At 36.8% G+C, this 20335-nt stretch overlaps 1 protein-coding gene across 1 annotated transcript in view; it reads right to left on the reverse strand.

Annotated features, from left to right (window-relative positions):
* LOC5573892 overlaps positions 1-20335 on the reverse strand; it is a 237745-nt gene that overhangs the window by 59401 nt on the left and 158009 nt on the right. Inside the window, exon 4 of the mRNA XM_021847638.1 lies at positions 8382-8548. Coding sequence (XP_021703330.1) covers positions 8382-8548 — 167 coding nt within the window. The remainder of the gene's footprint in view (positions 1-8381; positions 8549-20335) is intronic.

The following is a 20335-nucleotide window of genomic DNA, read 5'->3' on the forward strand; positions in this document are numbered from 1 at the left end:
TCGTGTATCAATCCAGAGCAGCATAAAATGAAATCGCATATTTTTAGCAAAAGTTGCCACCCAAGCTAGATATCTTCTGACAATGGGTTTCAAAGAATAACAAATCAAGTTATGCTATACATAAAATATGCATTCATGTTGGCACTTCCACCTTGGTGGTGCAGTGGTAAGGTGTCCAATTATGAATGCATAGGTCCTGTGGTCGAATATCGCTGGAAACTTTTTTAATTTTCATCCAAATGTTGTGGCACCGTTTTGCTGAGCTTAGCTTTGCTTAGCTTAGACTGACTACACATATCAATGGTTGCTATTCCGTGATTGACCGAAGTCAGTGAATATACACAAAGAATCAACTAGAAGTTCGGCTGGGATTGGCCATAATCTTCTTCACTGTGCATAATTCAGTGCCTCTATTTATACAGGGTCAATAACGGCGCCGGCCACGTCCTTGCAGTCAGGTGGGATTGAGGGAAGGAATGTTAGTGTGTAACCTTTGCAATTTGGAGACCGTGTTTTCCTCTGCATCTCCACAAAGGTTACTGGGAGGGATGGTTGTTAATGGGGAGGATCGTTGGGTTACAGGGTTAACTTTGATAAGCGATTAGACCATGATAAACGAAACGGGCCCAGATAGCCGTAGCGGTAAACGCGCAGCTATTCAGCATGACCATGCTGAGGGTCGTGGGTTCGTATCCCGCTGGTCGAGGATCTTTTCGTAAAGGAAATTTTCTCGATTCCCAGGGCATAGAGTGTCTTCGTACCTGCCACACGATATACACATGCAAAAATGGTCAATCGGCGAAGAAAGCTCTCAGTTAATAACTGTGGAAGTGCTCATAAGAACACTAATCTGAGAAGCAGGCTTTGTCCCAGTTGGGACGTCACGCCAGAAAGAAGAAGAAACGAATATTTTTGTTTAGGAACATAATATTTTCAATTGACATGAAAAATTTCCCAATATGAGAAAATAATGTCTTTTTTTAAAGTGACGAACCATTCAAAGTTTGTTGAACAAATAGCTGAAAGCAACATTCCTACAGCTGTTAGGACGAAAGCATGTGTTACAATATTTTACTCAAATTGAAAAAAAAAATCGATTGGCTGAATATTCTTATGTCGACACTTACAGTGGCAAACCATTCAAAGTGTTTTGAATAAAATAAACGTTTTGCAAGTCTACACTTCTAGCACAGACAAACAGACCGTACCATTCAAAGTTATTTTATTTTTGAAAATGAAATGAAATAATATTAAAAAATATATAAAACAAAAAAGTCATGAATAAAAGTTTATGCCGACACTTACAGTGACGTACCATTCATAGTTAGTTGAAAAATAATATTATATGTAACTGTTCGCATACGCGAAGAGGATCTACGCGACGTGTATGGGTGGCTTGATGAGCACCGATAGTATCAACCATCATCGTTCATCGATAATGGATCCCTGCAGAAACTTGCGTTTTTCGACCATCTCGCTCTATCCGGTCAACCATGTTTATGGTGGAGCGATCCATTATAAAAGCCGAAGAAGAATCGTGTTCGGTCTCTTTTTACGACGACAACTCGACACCGTCAACAACTATCATCATCACCAAATGAAAGCGAACAGTTTACCACCCACTAGAGTGAACCCTGGTGTACCTGTAAGAAAAAAAAAAAAAAAGAAACGTTGTACTTACCTGCAGTTGAGAATTGTGTCCCCGTCGTGCGGTGTGGTGAACAGAAAGTTAGCACAGAATCGCGTTTCAAACTGAGTTAATCGTACAGTAACGATTAAATGTGTGGTCATACATATTTTACCGACTTGTAAAAAAATAAAAGCATGAAACGAGCTCACCAATTGATCTTTCATCCCTTATTGAGCAGCCACAATCCACTTTCAGCTTCACTCGTTTGCTCGGCCATATGAAAGCACTCAAGAAGCACTTCTCCATGCACTCAAAAGAAAACGCAACCCAAAAAAAAAAAAACTGACGATGACTCGGGCGTTCTCGACGCACTGCCCGGCAGAAACCGAGATGGAAAAAAATGACGTTTCTCGGGCTTTCCCGACGCACTGCCTTTTGTGGCATCGTTTTGCTGACTACAGAAAGTCTGAAAAAGTCATGCCAAGCGCGTATATAGCCTCCACATTGGTATATATAGAGCATTTTCATACATTAAATACGATTGAATTGATTTTTATATAATGATGTATAACAAAAGTTATGCCAACCAAAATGTTGACTGGGTTAATACTCAACCTCATACATTGAAATACATTTCTTTATTTCAAAAGTAAGAAGTAATTTAAGAATTATGATAACATTTTTAAAATGAGGAGACCAAAATTTAGTAATATGGAATTTTGTTATTCCTTAACCAGCCTATACAGGTATGTTCCGTTTTTATCAACACGATTGGCAATTTTCGGTTGACAAAAACGGAACCGTGACAAAAACGGAATAATTTTCTTAGACAAAATATTTAACAAATTTGAAAATTAAATTGCAGTTTCGTCAGTATAATACTCATTTTCATCATATAAATACACAGTATTGATGTTTAGGAGCCTTGAGGAGCATTTAGATTGTTCATTCGTATAGGTTCGTAATGAAAGTTGATTGTAAACTCCAATCAATCAAAATGATTCTGTGATAAATCATTAATTGTTTTAATTTTGTTGGTTAGGACTTCTTCTTCATTTTCTTCTCTTTATCTTAATCCTTCTTCTTTCTTATGACATTACACCCCAACTGAGAAAGAGCCTTCTTCTCAGCTTAGTGGTCTTATAAACACTTCCGTTGTTATCAACTGAGTGAATTTTTGCCAAGTAAATTTTTTTTGCATCTTTGCCACATGTGGCTTTCTGTTGCGAAAGTTTTGCAAACTCCAATTAATATTTACGGTTTTCCGTGCTTTTAAAACCAATCAGTGAATTGATTGTGGGGATTTTCCTTTTAAATATATCACTACCATCTTCGACTGGGATTGCACCAAACGCCATTCTAGAACAGTGCCACCTTCGCCTTTTAGCTTTGCGTTAGATCACGAACAGGCTGGCAACAAAAATTCTAGATTTTTGTTAAGTAACACTAATATTAAATAAGTTCATCAAAATCATAAAAGTGTATGTGGGAACGTCCAGTATCAAAAGTTTCTCGAATTGTCAACTCTTCTATCTTCCTCGATGCAAACTTATATTATGGAGTTTCCAAAATTTTGTCCCCTACCTCTTGGACCAGGACCTAATCAATAGCCGATTGCTATACTCTGTATAATGCTATCGAGTTTGAGAGATAAAAGATAATCTTCCCTATTCTTGTTTACGTTCAAATGAGCTTTGGATCGATAACCGTTATGTATCCCTGTTTACGCAAAATCAAGTGAGATGATGGATTCGAACGAATAGGATTCGATCGAAAGTTGGATCCACCATAAACAAAAATGAGGGTGAATGTCCAAAATATGATCGGGTCGACATTCTTACCATTGCTCAAATATCCTTGAGTTTATTCCTAGGTGCATCCCGTATAACAAAGAACTTAACATATATGTCTATCACATTCGATGATGTCATGTGATATAAGAAAAAGGAGAGGTCTCTGCAACGCTCTTAAGTACGTCACATATTCTAGTTGTTTCTAGGACGTGGCCAGAAGATTGAACAGATTGAAGTCAATTTTATTATAATCAATTAAAACTGTAATTCGTTCAAGATTCTTACCTAGTTTATTTATTTATTTCGTCAAGCATAGGTAGACTACACACAATAATTACAATACTTTCTTACATGCTATGGATTACTTCTATTGTTTTTTAGTCGTGTTTTAAGCTGCTCTTTGGACATAGTAATGCCAATGAATTCGTAATGTACATTATACTGACGCATCATACGGTTTATTGGTCCGTTTTGAGCATAATGCGTCCTGCATGATTTTTCTGAAAATAATTTTCTTGTTCTTAAATGCCGAGAGGGTGTGTAGAAGTTAAGTTGAGAAAGAAGTGCAGCTGAGTCTACACGGTTTGAAATAATGTTGTTTATAAAGAGAATCATTGCGAACTCCCGGCGTTGCTTAAGTGTTTCCAAGTTGATGAGCATGCAGCGTGCTTCATACGACGGAAGTGGCAGTACAGTCCAATTCAATTTCCGAAGGGCGTATAAAAGGAATTGCTTCTGTACTGATTCTATGCGTTCTTCGTGTACGACATGGTACGGGTTCCATACTAGGTGACAATATTCCAGAATTGGTCTTACATATGTAATATACAATAGTTTAATAGTATATGGGTCTTGAAAATTGTTACTGAACCTCTTAATGAAGCCAAGCATGCTGTTTGCTTTGTTTATTATGGAATTATAATGTTCTACAAAAGTGAGTTTAGAGTCCAGGATTACGCCCAAATCCCTTATAATTTTACACTTCTGCACTACTTGATTTCCTAAAAATACTTCGATTGGAGGTGTGACATATTTTCGACTGAATGCTATTGAATTACATTTTTTAATATTGAGTTAATGTCATTCTGGAATTCTTCTGCTTCGCTAGAATTACTTACTTCCATGAAGAGCTTCATGTCGTCTGCATATATAAGAAATTTTATTTTTCTAAGTAAAAAGGAAATGTCGTTTACATACAAAATAAAAAGAAGTGGGCCTAAATGAGAACCTTGATTTACTCCAGAGGTTACAGAAATGGGTGCTGATAATTTATTTTGAAAGCGCACAATTTGTTTCCTATGTGATAGATATGACTGGATCCAACTCAAGAGTCCTGGCTCCATTCCTATTTTCTGCAATTTTAAGATTAATAATGGTATGTCGATTCGGTCAAATGCCTTACTGAAGTCAGTGTAGAGGGCTTCTACGTGCTTGCCATTGTCCATTGCGTTGAGAATGAAAGATACAAATTCTAGCAGATTGGAAGATGTTGAGCGGCCTTTAAAAAAGCCATGCTGCCTACAAGTAATTTCGTTTTTTACTTGCTGGAAAATTTTGTCGTTCACGAGAGATTCGAAGAGTTTGGGGATACAGGAGATAATGGCAATTCCGCGATAGTTCCGTATGTCAGATTTTGTACCTGATTTGAAAACAGGCACCAAATACGAGGATTTCCACGCTTCTGGGAATTTTCCATTATTTAGAGACATGTTGAAAAGGCGTTCTAAGGGAATGGTAAGTTCTTCTGAGAGATGTTTGAAGAACACGGGTGCAATGCCATCCGGTCCTGCTCCCTTTGACGCGTCCAAGTTTTTTAGTGCCGATAAGATTTCTTGTTGTGATAGTTTTGCAATAGATATATTATTAGAAATTTCTGGTAACCCACAATAGAGCTAAACAGTTTTCTAAAAAAAATCTACCATTCTGTCCTAAATTTCAAACGTAATTCCAACCAGTTGGCATTTTGTATCGTTTTTTTTTTCAGGAAAAACACTCACATTTCTTCACATGATGATCAATATTTTGAAACTGTCCATTTACCGCGTGGTCTAGACTAGAGATGGGCGAAACGGCTCATTTTAGTGAACCGGATCTTTTGAACAGCTCAATGACTCAGCTGCTCGCAAAGGAAAAGAAGATCGAATTGAACCGAGCGAAAGGAAACAAGAGCGGTTCACTCCCTGTTGTGCGACATGCGTCGTACCTTTCGTATCTTTCGCTCTCTCATTCTTCCATTGACACTCTTGATAATTCGGTCGATTTCCTCTACCCAGTGTTGTGAAAAACTCAATTTCTCACAACTCACGCTTGAGATTTTTCATGCGTGAGTTGTCAATCACGCAACTCAGCAGTAAAAAAATCACGGATGAATTGGCTCACCTTTTTGACTCATTGTCTCGTATTTCCACAGTCTACTCACACACGGCAATAATTTCTTGTTAGTCTGGTAAAATTATAGTAATCCTTTCTAACGTAAACAACAATATTCGGGTTTCACGAGTTTTGGCCGGGTTTTGCGACTGAATCATTTTTTACGGTTTGAGTTGATTGAGTTGATTTTGCATCAAAATCTCAAGCGTGAGATTTGCGAAGCAGATCTCTAATGAGTTTGCTCTCTCGGGAGAACGTATTGATTGACATTTGAGTGCGAGTCTATCAACACTGCCTCTACCTGAACAAAAAGGAAGAAGCAAACTGTGGTCACTTTATGGTGTGTATGCTGAGAGTGCGAAGCTGCAGCAAAATGTGTTTGCTTGTGTGCCGTGGCGTGCAAAGCAAGGCACGTGTCAAACGTTATAATAAAGTGGAAAAACGATCGAAGGAAAGTGGGGAAAAGAATCAGTTCGTTCTTTTTCCGGGTCATTTTTTGTCTGATCCGAGCTGAACAGATGAACCGTCTCTCGCCAAAAGAGAGCCTTGGATCACTCGTTCTTTTGAGTTATCCGGATCTTTTGAACGGCTCCGATTCTTTTTGCCCATCTCTAGTCTAGACCCCCATCCCCCTTGTGGTTATTTTTCCACTAAAACATTTTAAAATTTGTATGGATACTTCTGTTCGGAATATAAGTTATTTTCAGAATTTGAGAGGAACCAGTACAAGTTATGAATCTTTAATGAAATCCTTAATGACTAGAACACGTATTTTCTCAGGTATGATTTAGGGAATGTAGGGATAATGCATTGATCTTCAGGATCTAGTGTTGTCCATCACCGAAGTCACAATAGATCTGTTGCTTGAATTATTATCATTTTCCACAGCATTCACCTTATAACTGATTAAAGCACATCATCGATTCAGGATATTCAAGCAAATTTTCTCCTCAAACTGCACATATTATTATCATAAATAATAACAATGATTTTTGGTCCAAAATTTCTTCAGCAATTTCTCTAACATTCGAAAATCTGTCTGACATTATCAGTAACGTTAGTGTTGTAATTCTCATATTGTAGAACATGAATCTCAATCCTTCCACTGATTATGAACTGGCTACTACCGGATGAAAACGTTGTTTTCGAGTTTATATTTCCAAGAACACACACTAAAACCAATTATGAATGAACAAAAATTATAGTGAAGATTTTTGAAACAACTCGAGTGGATGGTGAAGTGTATAGAATTTCAATAAGACTGAAGATGGATGGAACGGTATCCATTGATCAGACACCTGAACCTCCCATAAATATCCAGGAAAAATTAAGAAAATTAATGTAGTTCTCATTTACCCCTCAGCATAACTCCTCATTCCTTCAACAATAGCAATTCATTCGTCTCGTGCACATTGCGATGTCATTCACATCTACGCTTCACGAACAAACAATGTAACGTATGGATATAATCAATCATTGTGGATTTACTACCAATTCATTCACCTAGCTCAACTTTGAATATCAGGACTGCCTTCATCATCATCGTCATGCAGAACTCAAACCGTCTTTCCTCGAACTGGGTACCTAGCTGACTTCACCAATGCACCCCACGAGCGCCAAACTTGGGTAAATTACAACACTCGGCACGAAGCCAGCTTTGCGTTAAGTTTCTTCTCTCTCGCGCGCTTGTGGGTGCACCGGAATAAAGTTCTGTCGGCTTTCTTATGGCACGCGTGGCTTGGCCTCATTTTAAAGTGACTTCCCAGGGATGTTCTGTGCTCGCCCTGTTGTGGGTGCACTGTGGCGAAAAACCTAGTTAAATATTGAATGGGGTTCGGTGGAGGCAGACGAGAAAAGGGTTTCTCCTCCGTCACATGCTGGGAAGGTATAATGTGGATTTGTTAGATGTTGGCATGTGATGTGTGAAAAGTGTGTGTATGTGCCGGGTTTGTTGGCTTTTTCGTAGGAAGTTTTCACAATTCTAGTTTTGCCAGGTGAGCTATTTGCTTTTAATTACTTCAGAAACGAGCAAGGTAGGCAAAAATGGTAGAAGCATTATCGTTGGGGTTAAGAATGTGAGCTTTAATGTTGACCAATGCCGAAGAAATTATTATCAAAGTCACCTGAATTTTAATTTGACGATATTTTTGAAATTCGGCCGTAACCAATTCAATATTGAGTTCGTTCTCAGTTCGTTGATCGGGGATTTCTAAAACAACAAAGATTGATCGTCGCTATTCTCTTATGATGAAGGATTAGGCTTTTTGCAATCTCAGTACGAAAATACATGCAGAGAAAAAAAAAACAGATCGGTATCTTTAAAAAGTAGCCAAAAGCGAAGAAGCACAGAATACACTGTGTAAGATATACGAAGTAAAACCATATAGGTGGGTTATTTATGTTAACTAAAACATTTCCATAACCACACCCTTCTTTAGTCTGAAGCTTGAGACTGAAGAAAATCAGCTGATAATCTCATAAAAACTTAATATTGTCTGCAAGGGGGTTAAGAATGTATGCTATTAACGTTGGCCAATGCCGATGGAAGGATTTCTCCAATTTAATTGTACGGTCAACAGGATACTTACTGTCGGATCTGTGGAAGTATTAGGGCGGCGGTGTGTTTGCATGCTTCCACGCAGGATCGTCGAAGTTTCCGTATCTTTTCTCGCAGCTCCGGACAGTCTCGCGCCTGTCCGACGTGTATTAGAAGATCCCTAAACAGCGCCACTTCGCTGTTGATTTCCAGGATGAGCTGCAAACAGAGAGAACAAAGGAAGAGCTTTTGTTAGTTTTGAACTGACGTTTTAAAAACTGAAATCTAATTAAACATGTTGGTACGGTGTAGACTGTAGACGGAACATAATTTGATATGAATTGATTGTTCGTGCAACAACAAAAGTCGATTCCACGAACTTAGAACATGCAAGTATTCATTAGCATCTATTGTGTAGTCAGTGCAGCGCACATGGAACAGCATATCGTGCACGGAGCACGAAGCCACCCCTCGACAGCTTGCTCTCCAATTCGCTTTAGTAGGTAGGAGAAATGGGTGTTAAATGAACAATTGAAAATAATCCTCATTTCGAATAATTTATCAAAGGGTCAGTAAAGCCTCAATAGAAACCGAAATGCCAAAATAAGGTTTACCCAAAACGCAATTTTTCAAATACAATGGGATTTTGGTTTTAATAACAAAATCGAAAGTTTCATTTGTCAAAAACGGCAGCGTGCAAAAATCAGAACCCGTAACGAAATAAAATGTGATTGTATATACCCGTAATTATTGGCTTGGCTAGGATTTTTTTGGAGAGAGCCAAGAAAGGGAGACGTTCACAAATTTCTTAGTCTGCATATATTTTGATTGATTTTATTTGTTTGTGACTTTGCCTCATATCGCTGCACTTTATTGATATTTGTGAGTTTCTTTTTTTACTACGAAAAATATTCATTCTATTCAAGTAAAAAAATTCGTTAAAAAAAATCTTCCAAAGAACACACGAGAAATATCTCTTGTAATTATCCCTCGCACTTTTCAAGTATTCAACCAAGTGCTTTTAAGAGATTCCTATGAGTATTCCCTAGGAGATTTTTTCATGAATTGTTTCCGTACTTCTTCAGTGCTTTATCCAAGAACTTCTGCACCAATTTTCACTGAGTTCTTTCTGGGATACTCATATCATTCCCGGGATTAGTAGTATCTTATGTTTCAAGTTTCTTTAGGCTTTCTTACAATAAATTGCTTACAATAATTTCTTGAAGAATTCCGCCAGAGAGTTTAGAAATTCTTCTTAACATTTTTCCAAGAACGTCCTCTACGCACTCGTTTCATATAAACTTCAATTGATAGTTTTAAATATCATTCGGTTGCTCATTAATCATTTATTTGGGATTTTCTGAAATAGTACAATTAATTCTAAAAGATCACCAAGCAAGGATTATTTCCTCAAATTTTTCAGAAGTTCAGCAACAGATTTTCCTTTGAAGGGAACGAGAAGGAGAGGAAGTTACATTGTATAATTCACAGAGTTTATGTTGCGGTGTTGTCGAATGATGGCATGTTCCGTATCGAGTTCAAGGTAGTAGTATGGGTCGTAATGGTAGGGGATGTGGTAATTTCGTATTCCTTGACAGGACCTCGAGCCAATTGAATTTTCTGTTCAGTACCAAGCAGCAGAAGGTAGCAGTCTAGTCTGTTTTCAATCAAGCGTCACTCCCAGCACCTTAAGGGTCTTCTTCAAGGCGACCGTCTATTGTTGGCCGTGATCGGTGTTTTTGGTGGGGGGTGTCAAAGCCCGTGTTGCCAGCTTATTTGGTGACGGAATTCACTGCCGCTTGCATCTTCCGGCGGATTGCACGGGGATGCTTGCCACTGACTAGTAGCAATATGTCGTCCACGTATACTAATATATATACCTTTTTCGGTAACACCAGAAAAAAAAACGCACTAATGGCTTTTAAAAAAAAGTGTGCCTCGAAATCACAGAGCCTTGAGGCACTCCGGTCTCCTACCTCGTGACCTTTCATCGGTGATTTTCTATCAGGACCTCGATGGTTCTGTTTGTGAGAAAATTCTTATTAAAATTCAACAGGTTACCGGAAACTCCCAATTCTACTAGGATGATATGCCTTGGCAAGGTCGAGCGAAACGATTTCTACGTGTTTCTGCGCCTTCATTGCGTCGTCAAGTATACTTCCGAGATTCGTTAGGTAAGTCCCGGTACCATACCTTGGCCGAAATTCATGTTGGCGGTAACCTAGTAGGCCATTGGACTTAAGGTGCTGAAACGAAAAAGCACCGCGGATAGTAGAAGTTAGTAGTGTTTAATTTATTTATCGCGTCGCTTGCTCCTGCATGGGCCAGTGATGAACACTTTTTCAGCGTACAATGCGATAATCGAATTATTTCGCGATTCCGATTAGGCGTAATTATATCATGGATCGCATCACCAATTATTGGTGACTCCCAGATCTTTACCTTGTCTCACTAACCCAATATCCTTTCCATTGCAACTTTGCAGATTACCTCTGCATTAGGTGCGGCTTATTTTTCAAAAGTTCTCAAAACCAAAAATTCGTGTGCTCTACTGAATTCAAATCACATTAAAAGAGGAACCTCAAAATCAGCAAGATGCTTTATAAATTTAAGTTTTATAGAAAAAATGCATATTCCGGCAAAAAAAACTCAAATAATCCAGAGAAGTTTGATTTTTTCAATAAAAAATCATGTTCTTGGGTAGTTTTCGTTGAATAACTAAGTCAAAACCAACTAAATTTGCTTCAAAAACATATTAAAAGATTCGGAATCGATTGAGTATTTATGAAGGAAAAATTTGGGTAAAAGTGTTATTAACAAAGACTAGTTTTGATTTTAGACAATTTTGATGTGCTACAAAGTTTTCATAAATTTAATTTTGGAGATAATAGTGCTTCCCTTCTCCAATGACCGTAAGGACGTGGCCGGCGCCGTTATTGACTTTCAATATTTGAGCTCTAGATTTGTGCACATTGAAGAATGGTAAGCTAATCCCAAGCCCCATTCATTAATTCCCTGTGCAACTTCGATTGTTCTGGTCAATCACGGATTAGCAACTTTGAATTGTACGGTCATCTATGCTCATGCTCATGCTCACAATGGCGAATAGATTGATGTATAAAATACGTGTTTCTTACTTAAAGAAATTACAAACAAAAATTGTTGTAAGGACAACTCTTAAGTATTGTGGTAGAACTGTAAATGTTTAATGCGATAATAAAGATTGGAGTCGGTAACAATGAGACACTTAGTTTTGGGTGCAGCTTTTTTATTGCGTGGGTAAAAACCAATGAAATTTTGGGTAATATTAGTTTAGAGTATAATGTTTATGTGTGCCAAATCGCGATCTGTCAAGTAGTTTTCATGTTGCATTCGAAACAAGAAGAGCTACGCTAGCAAACCTTGGGCGCGGTGATCGATAATCCTGGTCAGTCGCATAGATGGATCAGCAAAAGGCTTGTAATTCACCATTCCACCGTGTCCCGCATTGTAAAGATGGACACGAAGGCCATCGAGCGGTGCGCTGGAAGCGGTAAAAAACCGAAAACGGAATACCCAAAGATGGCGCGGAATACAAGGCAGTACTTTAAGAATAACCCGAGAAGTTGCCAAAAAGGCAATTCGTCGAAGTTATTCGTCTAGCAGACCATGAAGCGGGCTGGGTTACGTGTTTTTAAGGTCAGGAAGGCGCCAAACCGGACTGACAAGCAAAACACGGTGGCCAAATTGCGTGCGCGGAAGCTGTAACGTGAGTGGCTGGTCAAGCCAGGCTGTTTCGTCATGGACGACGTGACTTTAATGCGGACACCAAATAAATTCCCGGCCACGAGTTTTTTTGTCGGTACGTCCTACATGGAGTTCCGGAAGAGAGAGATGGACCAATTCGCGAAAAAGTACCTGTTGTGGCAGGAGATTGGCGAGTGCGGACGGTACAGCAAGCCGTTCGTTACAACCGGCACCATAAACGGGCAGATTTATCGAGAGCATTCAGTTCGGGAGAGAAAATTCAATAAACAAAATCATGCCAAACATAGCTTATATATAGTTATTGAATCCCTGAAAATTTTAGATGAATCAGATTCACGATGAATTTTCGGTGATCATTTTTGTGTGTCTCATTTTTTTCGAGGCATGACGAAGTTTGCCGGGACCACTAGTCACTAGTATCTTAATAAATCCCTACCCCCTTTCCAGTTATTTAAATAAATGCAAGGGTGTTTTCAACAAGTTTCTTCTGAAGCAATGAAATGTCTCTTTCAAAACATCTTTTGTGGATAACTCCTGTAAAATCTGTGGATTTGAAGCATTATTGCCATAAAAAATCAATGAAGTATTTCTGACGCAATATGTGATACGATCTGGAATTTTTCAAGGACTTTCGATGAACATCACGAACAAATTGTATTTTTTTTTTGGAAATTATCAAAGGAATTCACTGATGAATTTCTAGTAAAACTTTCATCGAAATATCTCAGAATAAGGTTTGACAGAATTAATGATTTTTTGGAGGAATTACAAGGGAAAAATTTGAACTAAATCACAAAAGTAGTGAATAGGGTCCTAAAATGTTTAATGAAATCTTGTTTTCACTTGATAACACGAAAGAGCATGTTACTACAACTACTTTAGAAATTTTTCCCGCTCAAATAACGGATATATCATATAAAAACTTTAATTTAAAAATTGGATCCATAAATCCATTTGTTTGACGTTCGCTGAGTCGACAAAAATACCACAGGGATTTTAGTTTTAACACTGGAGTTGTTCCTATCTGACATTCCGGAAGGGACACGGAAAACTAAATACACCTAAAATTTGAGTTTAAACCAAGGGGTGTGACAAAATCTATAAAAACATAAAAAAATGTTTTTTGTACTTAAACAAATGAAAAACATTAAAACATTGAGTAAACATGTGCTTATGGCCTAAACTTAAGCGTTTGGCATTAAAATTGGGACAGGACTTTAGGACCCTATTATTCTTCAGTAGTATCACTTGCTCCTGCGGGGTTGGGCAAGAGAAGCAGGATCAATAGTGTTACGCGTCTTTATTTGGGCAAGCTATTTTTCTGCTGTGTTTTTTTTATCTTGAAGAAACGTGCATAATTGATGTTTGCAAGTCCTTTTTCTGAAGTATTCAGATGAATTCAAAATAAATTGTTTATTTATTATTACTATTGTTTCCAATAATACACTGATTCTTACATACCTCCTACCCTACAAACACATACTCCCAATCCCGTTATGTCTAAGGAAGTAGTTAGGGTTCCCTGTATCTTCTCAAGTAGACCTTGAACTAACATTTCTACCTTCCTTTATTATTTCCAAGAGATTTGTATCAAAAGTTCAGAGAGCACTTTACGATATTCCTAGAGGAAATTGGTTGCACCTAAAATTCTTCAAGGAATATCGAAGGGTAGGTTTTAAAATATTGTTACAAATCTCTTCGAAATTAGTCAATTATTTTTTGTAAGTTCTTAAGATTTTCAAACATAATAAATTATTTTACAAAATAAGCAAATGAAACTACTGAAGATGTTTTTGATAATAATAAGAATCGTCTAAATAAATTAAGAAGATATTTCTTCACGTTAATTTTTTTTTTCAGTTTTTATATTCATTATCATCCAAATTCTGAGGAGAGGGATAATTCTGAGAGGGTCCTAGCCCCGCTGTTCCCCTTCCTGCAAGCCTCCTTTTATCCTTTGAATACTCTATCTGTACAATTGATAAGTATATATCATGTAAAATCAATAATCTCATAAATGATCTTTATTAGAAATATCTGTGATAGAATCAGATCTGCTAGTTCACACAGAGCGTGTGGCAAAACTGCTATAGAATATTTCGGGGGAGAATCACAGTTTATAAACAGAGCAAGCTTGGGAGTGCTTTTTATAATAATCTATGGGGTTTCATCTAAAAACAAATACTGGAGTATTTTGGAAGGGAATCTAGAAGGGATCTCATAAGAAATTTGATAATTAGTTAAAATAATTCTGAATATTTTTTTAGCATTATTGGTTAAAAAATTTTGGTATACAGTGCTGTTCTGAATAATAGCAGCGCATGTCGTTTTTAATACAAAATGCTCAACTTTGACATGCTGTAGTTTTGTTCCCTTCCAAGCAATCGAGCTGAAATTTTCTCCACAGAACTACAAATATGATCAATTTTATAACTACAAAATTTCAGTTTTTTCTGAGTCCCTGCCGAAAAGTGGGACACTAGGTGAAATTTTTCGAAAAAATAGCAGTTTTTCATTTTAAAATTTTTCTTCTACAAATATTTTAAACATGTTTGGTTTAGGTGTAGGTTTGATAAGTAGGAGGAGATTGTTCCAATGGTAAGTGATATACAATTTAAAACTAAAATGTGAAGCCGAAATTCAAATTTTTAAAACTGCTATTTTTTCGAACAATTTCACCTAGTATCTCACTTTCCGGCAGGGGCTTAGAAAATTTTGAAATTTTGTGTTTACAAAATTGGGCATATTTGTAGTTCTGTGGAGAAAATTTCAACTCGATTGCTTGAAAGGGAACAAAACTACAGCATGTCAAAGTTGAGCATTTTGTATGAAAATCGACATGCGCTGCTATTATTCAGAACAGCACTGTATTTAAATATTTCTAGGAGTTTCTGAAAAAATGCATTGAAAAATCAGTAAATAAAGTCCTGTAGAAATTTGATAACTATACTCCTGAAGATATTTCTATGTGTTTTCTGCAAAAAATAATAAAAAGATCCCTGTTGAAAAATTTAGAATACTTGGTAGAATTCCTGCAGGATTCCCTGGAAGGCTTTTTGAAGACATTGAAATTCTGTCACAGTAGCACAGTAAAAATTTATTTTGAAAAGATTTCCCGGAATATTTTCGAAGAAATCTGTCGAAAGTGTATAAGTGGTGTTGCTTGAAGAAATAATAGAAAAATTCCTAAAAGTATTCATCCATGGAGGAATACCTGTCATTTAGAAATTTTTGGGTCAAATCTACAGCACCAAGTACTCCACGGTGCACGATCCGAAAACCGCTGTACCAGAGGTTCAATTAAATTCAAATCACGTTAGATACATTTATTAATCGTATTGGAAAACGTAGCCAAAAATTAATATATTTTGTTTTCAAAATCGGGACTGCCAGAAAAGGAGCATCCCAAAAACGAAATCCCACAGTATGATTTGGCAATCTAGTGTTTTGTAGTAGGCAGAATTAATACGTAAAAAAATAAAATATGAACTATGTTAGAAATTATATTTATTTTATGTATTATCAAACAGTAAATTAAAAATTTTATAAAGGACATTTATAAAATCATTTATTTGGAAAAAGTGTTTGTTTCTAGAACTCAAAACTTTTTCATCGATCTTTGATAGTATTTCTTGAACAAACTTCATGCTTAAGATTTTTTTTGGCGAACACTGTCGGTATTAGTTTTTCATATACTACCATAAGCTGGGGCAAAAATGTAAATTATATCAATTTTACCCATTTATAAATTTTCAGTTATTTGAATTTCACTGAAATTTACTTTTTTTTTCGTTTTTACAGTTTTGTTTTATTGTATGTAAAGGGTATGTATGAACAAGGCCTAGAAGTTTTCAACTCTTTTGAGATATCGTCAGTTTTGTCATTATATCATTATCATTATAATTTAAGGTTTTTTTGTTTTCTCTTTCATAAACAGATGAAATTAACTCACCCGTAAAAATTCTGATCTGCTACGGCTAATGAAAAGTAATATATTGTTAACAAATTGTTAATAAATGCCTTATTTCGTTTTATCACATTATGATGATAGTGTTGGCTAACACAGAACACCTAGATATAAGAAATAAACGTAATGTTTGGAATAATACTAACAAAGAATTAAAAAAAATTGTATCTTGCTTCAAGGGTGCATCCGGTACCCGCTTTCCCAATCACCGCTGATGACTGTGTAGCTTTTATTAGTAAGAATACAATGTGGTAACCCGGAAGCTCAGAACGGCGAATGCTTTGTTGGTTGGTTGGACTAAATTGAAAGCTTGAAGCCGATGCAAACATTTTGGAATAAGTACACACTCTGGCGTTGGTGTCGGTAGTTGACTGGCTGGGTGCTGCTGTGTAGATCTACCAACTTTATGGATTCATGTTTTTGTTGCACAGTTCAGCTCACTAGGGGTAGCTAGCAATCTCCGGCTGGGGGCCTTTAATTAAAACTACACAAGTGCCGCTGAGAACGGAAACAGACGTTTCGTGTTATGAATCGCAGTTAGTTATTAAATTTCATGTAGTGAAATGATCCCGATGGTTTCTTTCCGATGCATAAATTGTATTTCAGGAAATGCATACAATGTAAACGCTGTCGTTCTGGCATATGTGGAAGGCGAAAGAGAAATGCATTTTTTATTGCTGTTGTTGTTGGGGAACATTTGCTCAATGGCCATTAAAAATTTACAATTATACCATAATGGAACGAGTTTTTTGAGCCTTCGAAGAATTATTACTAAACTTTTTATTTTAACTTGTAAAAACGATCACACATCACCATTACTTTTAGCGACGAGGTGACCACCATGGTTTTTGTACTCAATTTTGTTAAAAATAAAAGTATGATGCATCATAAATTCTACGTTGTTTGACCTAGATGTTAAACCTTTTTTTAAATTAATCGATCTTATAAGATTTTATATCAATAGGAATAGTAAAGCTCTCACAAGGGAAGGTCACGATGGTGTTAAACGGGGTTTTCAACCGGATTATTTTTGTTAGATTCTTCATGTCGAAATATGAAAAACCCCAAAGCCTTTCGGGTGATCGACCAGTGGTGTAGCCAAGAGGGGCTCTGTAAGGGTCAATTTTGTACGAATATAATATTTTTGAGTCTATTGAAAATTTGACAAAAAGATTTTTCTCTGTTTTTATTGTGGTAGTAATGAACAGAATTGACATTAAGCTATGTTTATAATGTATTTCTATGCCATAGGCGTAACTAGCATGGAATATGGGCACCAAAACAAATAGGGTTTTATTAGAATTGTATACCAAGAAGAAACCCATCTCGATTGCGCCTATGGTATGGAAAAAATACATCTTAAACATACATTAATGTCAATTCTGATCTCTACTATCACAATAAATACTGAAAAATATGTTTGTCAAATTTTCAATTAGCTCAATAATATTATATTCGTACAAAATTGCCCCTTTTAGAAATCCTCCTGGCTACACCACTGGCCTATCGCCCGAAAGGCTTTGGGGTTTTTCATATTTCGACATGAAGAATCTAACAAAAATAGTCCGGTTGAAAACCCCGTGTAACACCATCGTGACCCTCCCTTGTCAGCAAAATGACATACAAGGATTGAACTCAGAAAAGACGGAAAGTATCACTCACTTATGAAAGTCTATTTATCGTCTACTGCTACAGCTCTGATTATATCGGGGGATAACTGTGCATGATAAAACCCATCCGAACAGGCTGTAGTACACTATTGTTATCAGATTTTCTGAGATTGTTTATCATGCCAGTACAGTAAAACACCCAATGGTGGATATGCATGAAAAAAGGGTATTATCATCGCTCTCTCTTTGAGCATCTCCTTCGCTGATGTTTTTTATCAAACTTTTTACAAATTGCGAAACATTGCCGATCTTGGACCGATACAGATGCGATGTTATTCTTCGCTTACTTTGATCGTGTCTCAAAATCAAATAAGAACGAATTCTGCAATGCCTGCTTCGGTATAAGATTTATTCTTTTTAATTACAGCTTCGTCCATGTTTTAAACCTTTAAAGAACAAAATACACCATATTGTCAGGAGCTTTTCATATCAGTGCTTATTTTGAACATATAAGATTTGCGACCTTTGCATTCTTGAAAGAGACTTTAAAAAAATATCAAGGCATCTGATCAACGTTACTCAGAATTACGGTGTATTCAAACTGAGGGAATGATTATTCTATAATCAAGATAAAAACAGTTGTTCATAAGCATTTCATTGCATGACATTAACAAAAGTTTGCCGAATCCTTTTAATGTTTGTTTCAATAACAGTAAAATGTAATAAACAAAAATTATTGCTTTTTACGAAAGTACTTAATGCCTTCATTCCTATTTGGCCATCAACATTGTTATTCAATTATTCAAGCTCACAATAGTAGAAATTTTGCTTCATAAGCTTGCATTTATAATAGAATCTGTTTTTGAATGACTGTGCAGCACACCTTCCTCATAATTACACTGAAGTGCATTGTACCTCCAAATGAGAGAAATTAAAAAAAACTGACTCATGCAGGCAAACAAACCGGGTGCCACAAAATTATGCAAAACATAAAATTTTATATCCGGTGCAGAAAGTATAGTAACCAGCTGCTGAAATGGCGCTTTAATTTGGTCTCTCTCTAACGTTAGCTCATTATTTTGTTGAAAGCAGCAAACGGTGGAGCCAGCACTGTGAAACATTTATAATTAATTAATTATATTTATCCCTCGCTTTTAATTGGCATTCTGCGAGCAAAGTTCGCGCGGAATTGGTCAACATTGTTAAACTACGTGGGATTACTATTTCAACAGCCATGAACGTGCCTCCTCGTCGAGTGGGAAGCCGCCATTCCAATTCAATAAAGATTAAACATCCCCCCAATTACATTATTGGTGGCATTACGACAGCACATAGGAATCGATCGTCGATGTATCACTTAACCGACCGAAATGCCCAAGCCACGAGATACATATCGGAGTCCATAATCACTGTGGGTAATCTTGTTATCCATTGCGTATGGACTAAATAGGCTACTGGATCTACCAGCTATCGGATCAACTCATCTGCATGCCAGCATCGGGAAACTGACCACGACCGGGACAACTGGCGCAGAAAATTTATCTCGGTGACGTGACGTGGCTAGTAAATGCAATTATTTACATAATTAAATCCTACCTGTCAAAGATTAGTTAAAATTGAAGGGCATTTGGGCCTTGGCAGGGACATTTGCGGTCGACATATCACGTTTGTGGCTTTCATGTAGTTCAGTGCGACAGCTGGTTGTGGTCGACAAACTCCGTGAATTTATAGTTACAAATGGAGCCGCATTTAGTTAATAGATGTTTGTTGTCCAAATAAGGCTTAAAGTTTCCTGGAAGTGACATACATTTCTAGGTACAGTCAGTGACATAAGTTAGTAACCAAATGCTGTTTTCCATACAAAATGCCCAAGTTTGAAGTGTTGTATCTCAGCTTCTGGTAGTCCGAATTGGCTGAAATTTGGATGAAAAACTACAAATAACTTGAAGTTTTGCATGTAAGGGAATTATTACACTACAGTCATTTTACATAGAGTTTCAGAGGATTGTTCAAAGACAAAAGTAAGTAACCGAGAGACTTTGTAATTTAATTCTAAAACGGTAAGTTGTGGGTTGTTGGTCTGTTCCACAAAGTTGTTCAATTCCAGAAGTCACACAAATTTGCAGAACACACAAACATTCCAAGACTAACCGCTTTCGAATTAAATGAAAAAGTCTCTCGGTTACTTACTTTTGTCTTTGAACAACCCTCTGAAACTCTATGTAAAATGACTGCAATGCGATAATTCTCTTACATGTAAAATTTCAAGTTATTTGTAGTTCGTCATCCAAATTTCAGCCAATTCGGACTACCAGAAGCTGAGATACAGCACCCCAAACTTGGTCATTTTGTATGGAAAAACAGCATTTGGTTACTAACTTATGTCACTGACTGTATGCTTTAATTGTACATTGCTGTACTACTTTCCGATCCATTCGAAGAAAATTTTAATTTTAATCATTTCAATGAACTTTGTGATCTATTTTTCTTGTCTTCTAGTCTCTTCTTGTCTCTTCTAGTCTCTTCTTGTCACTTCGTGTCACTTCTTGTCTCTTTTATCTCTTTTTGTCTCTTTTTGTCTCTTATTGTCTCTTTTTGCCTCTTCGTGTTTGTTCTTGTCTCTTCTTGTCTCTTTTTGTCTCCTTTGTCAATCCAAATCCAATCCAAATCCAATCCAAATCC

This window comes from Aedes aegypti, chromosome 2 (genome assembly GCF_002204515.2).
Source record: "Aedes aegypti strain LVP_AGWG chromosome 2, AaegL5.0 Primary Assembly, whole genome shotgun sequence".
NCBI classification, from domain to species: Eukaryota; Metazoa; Arthropoda; class Insecta; order Diptera; family Culicidae; genus Aedes; species Aedes aegypti.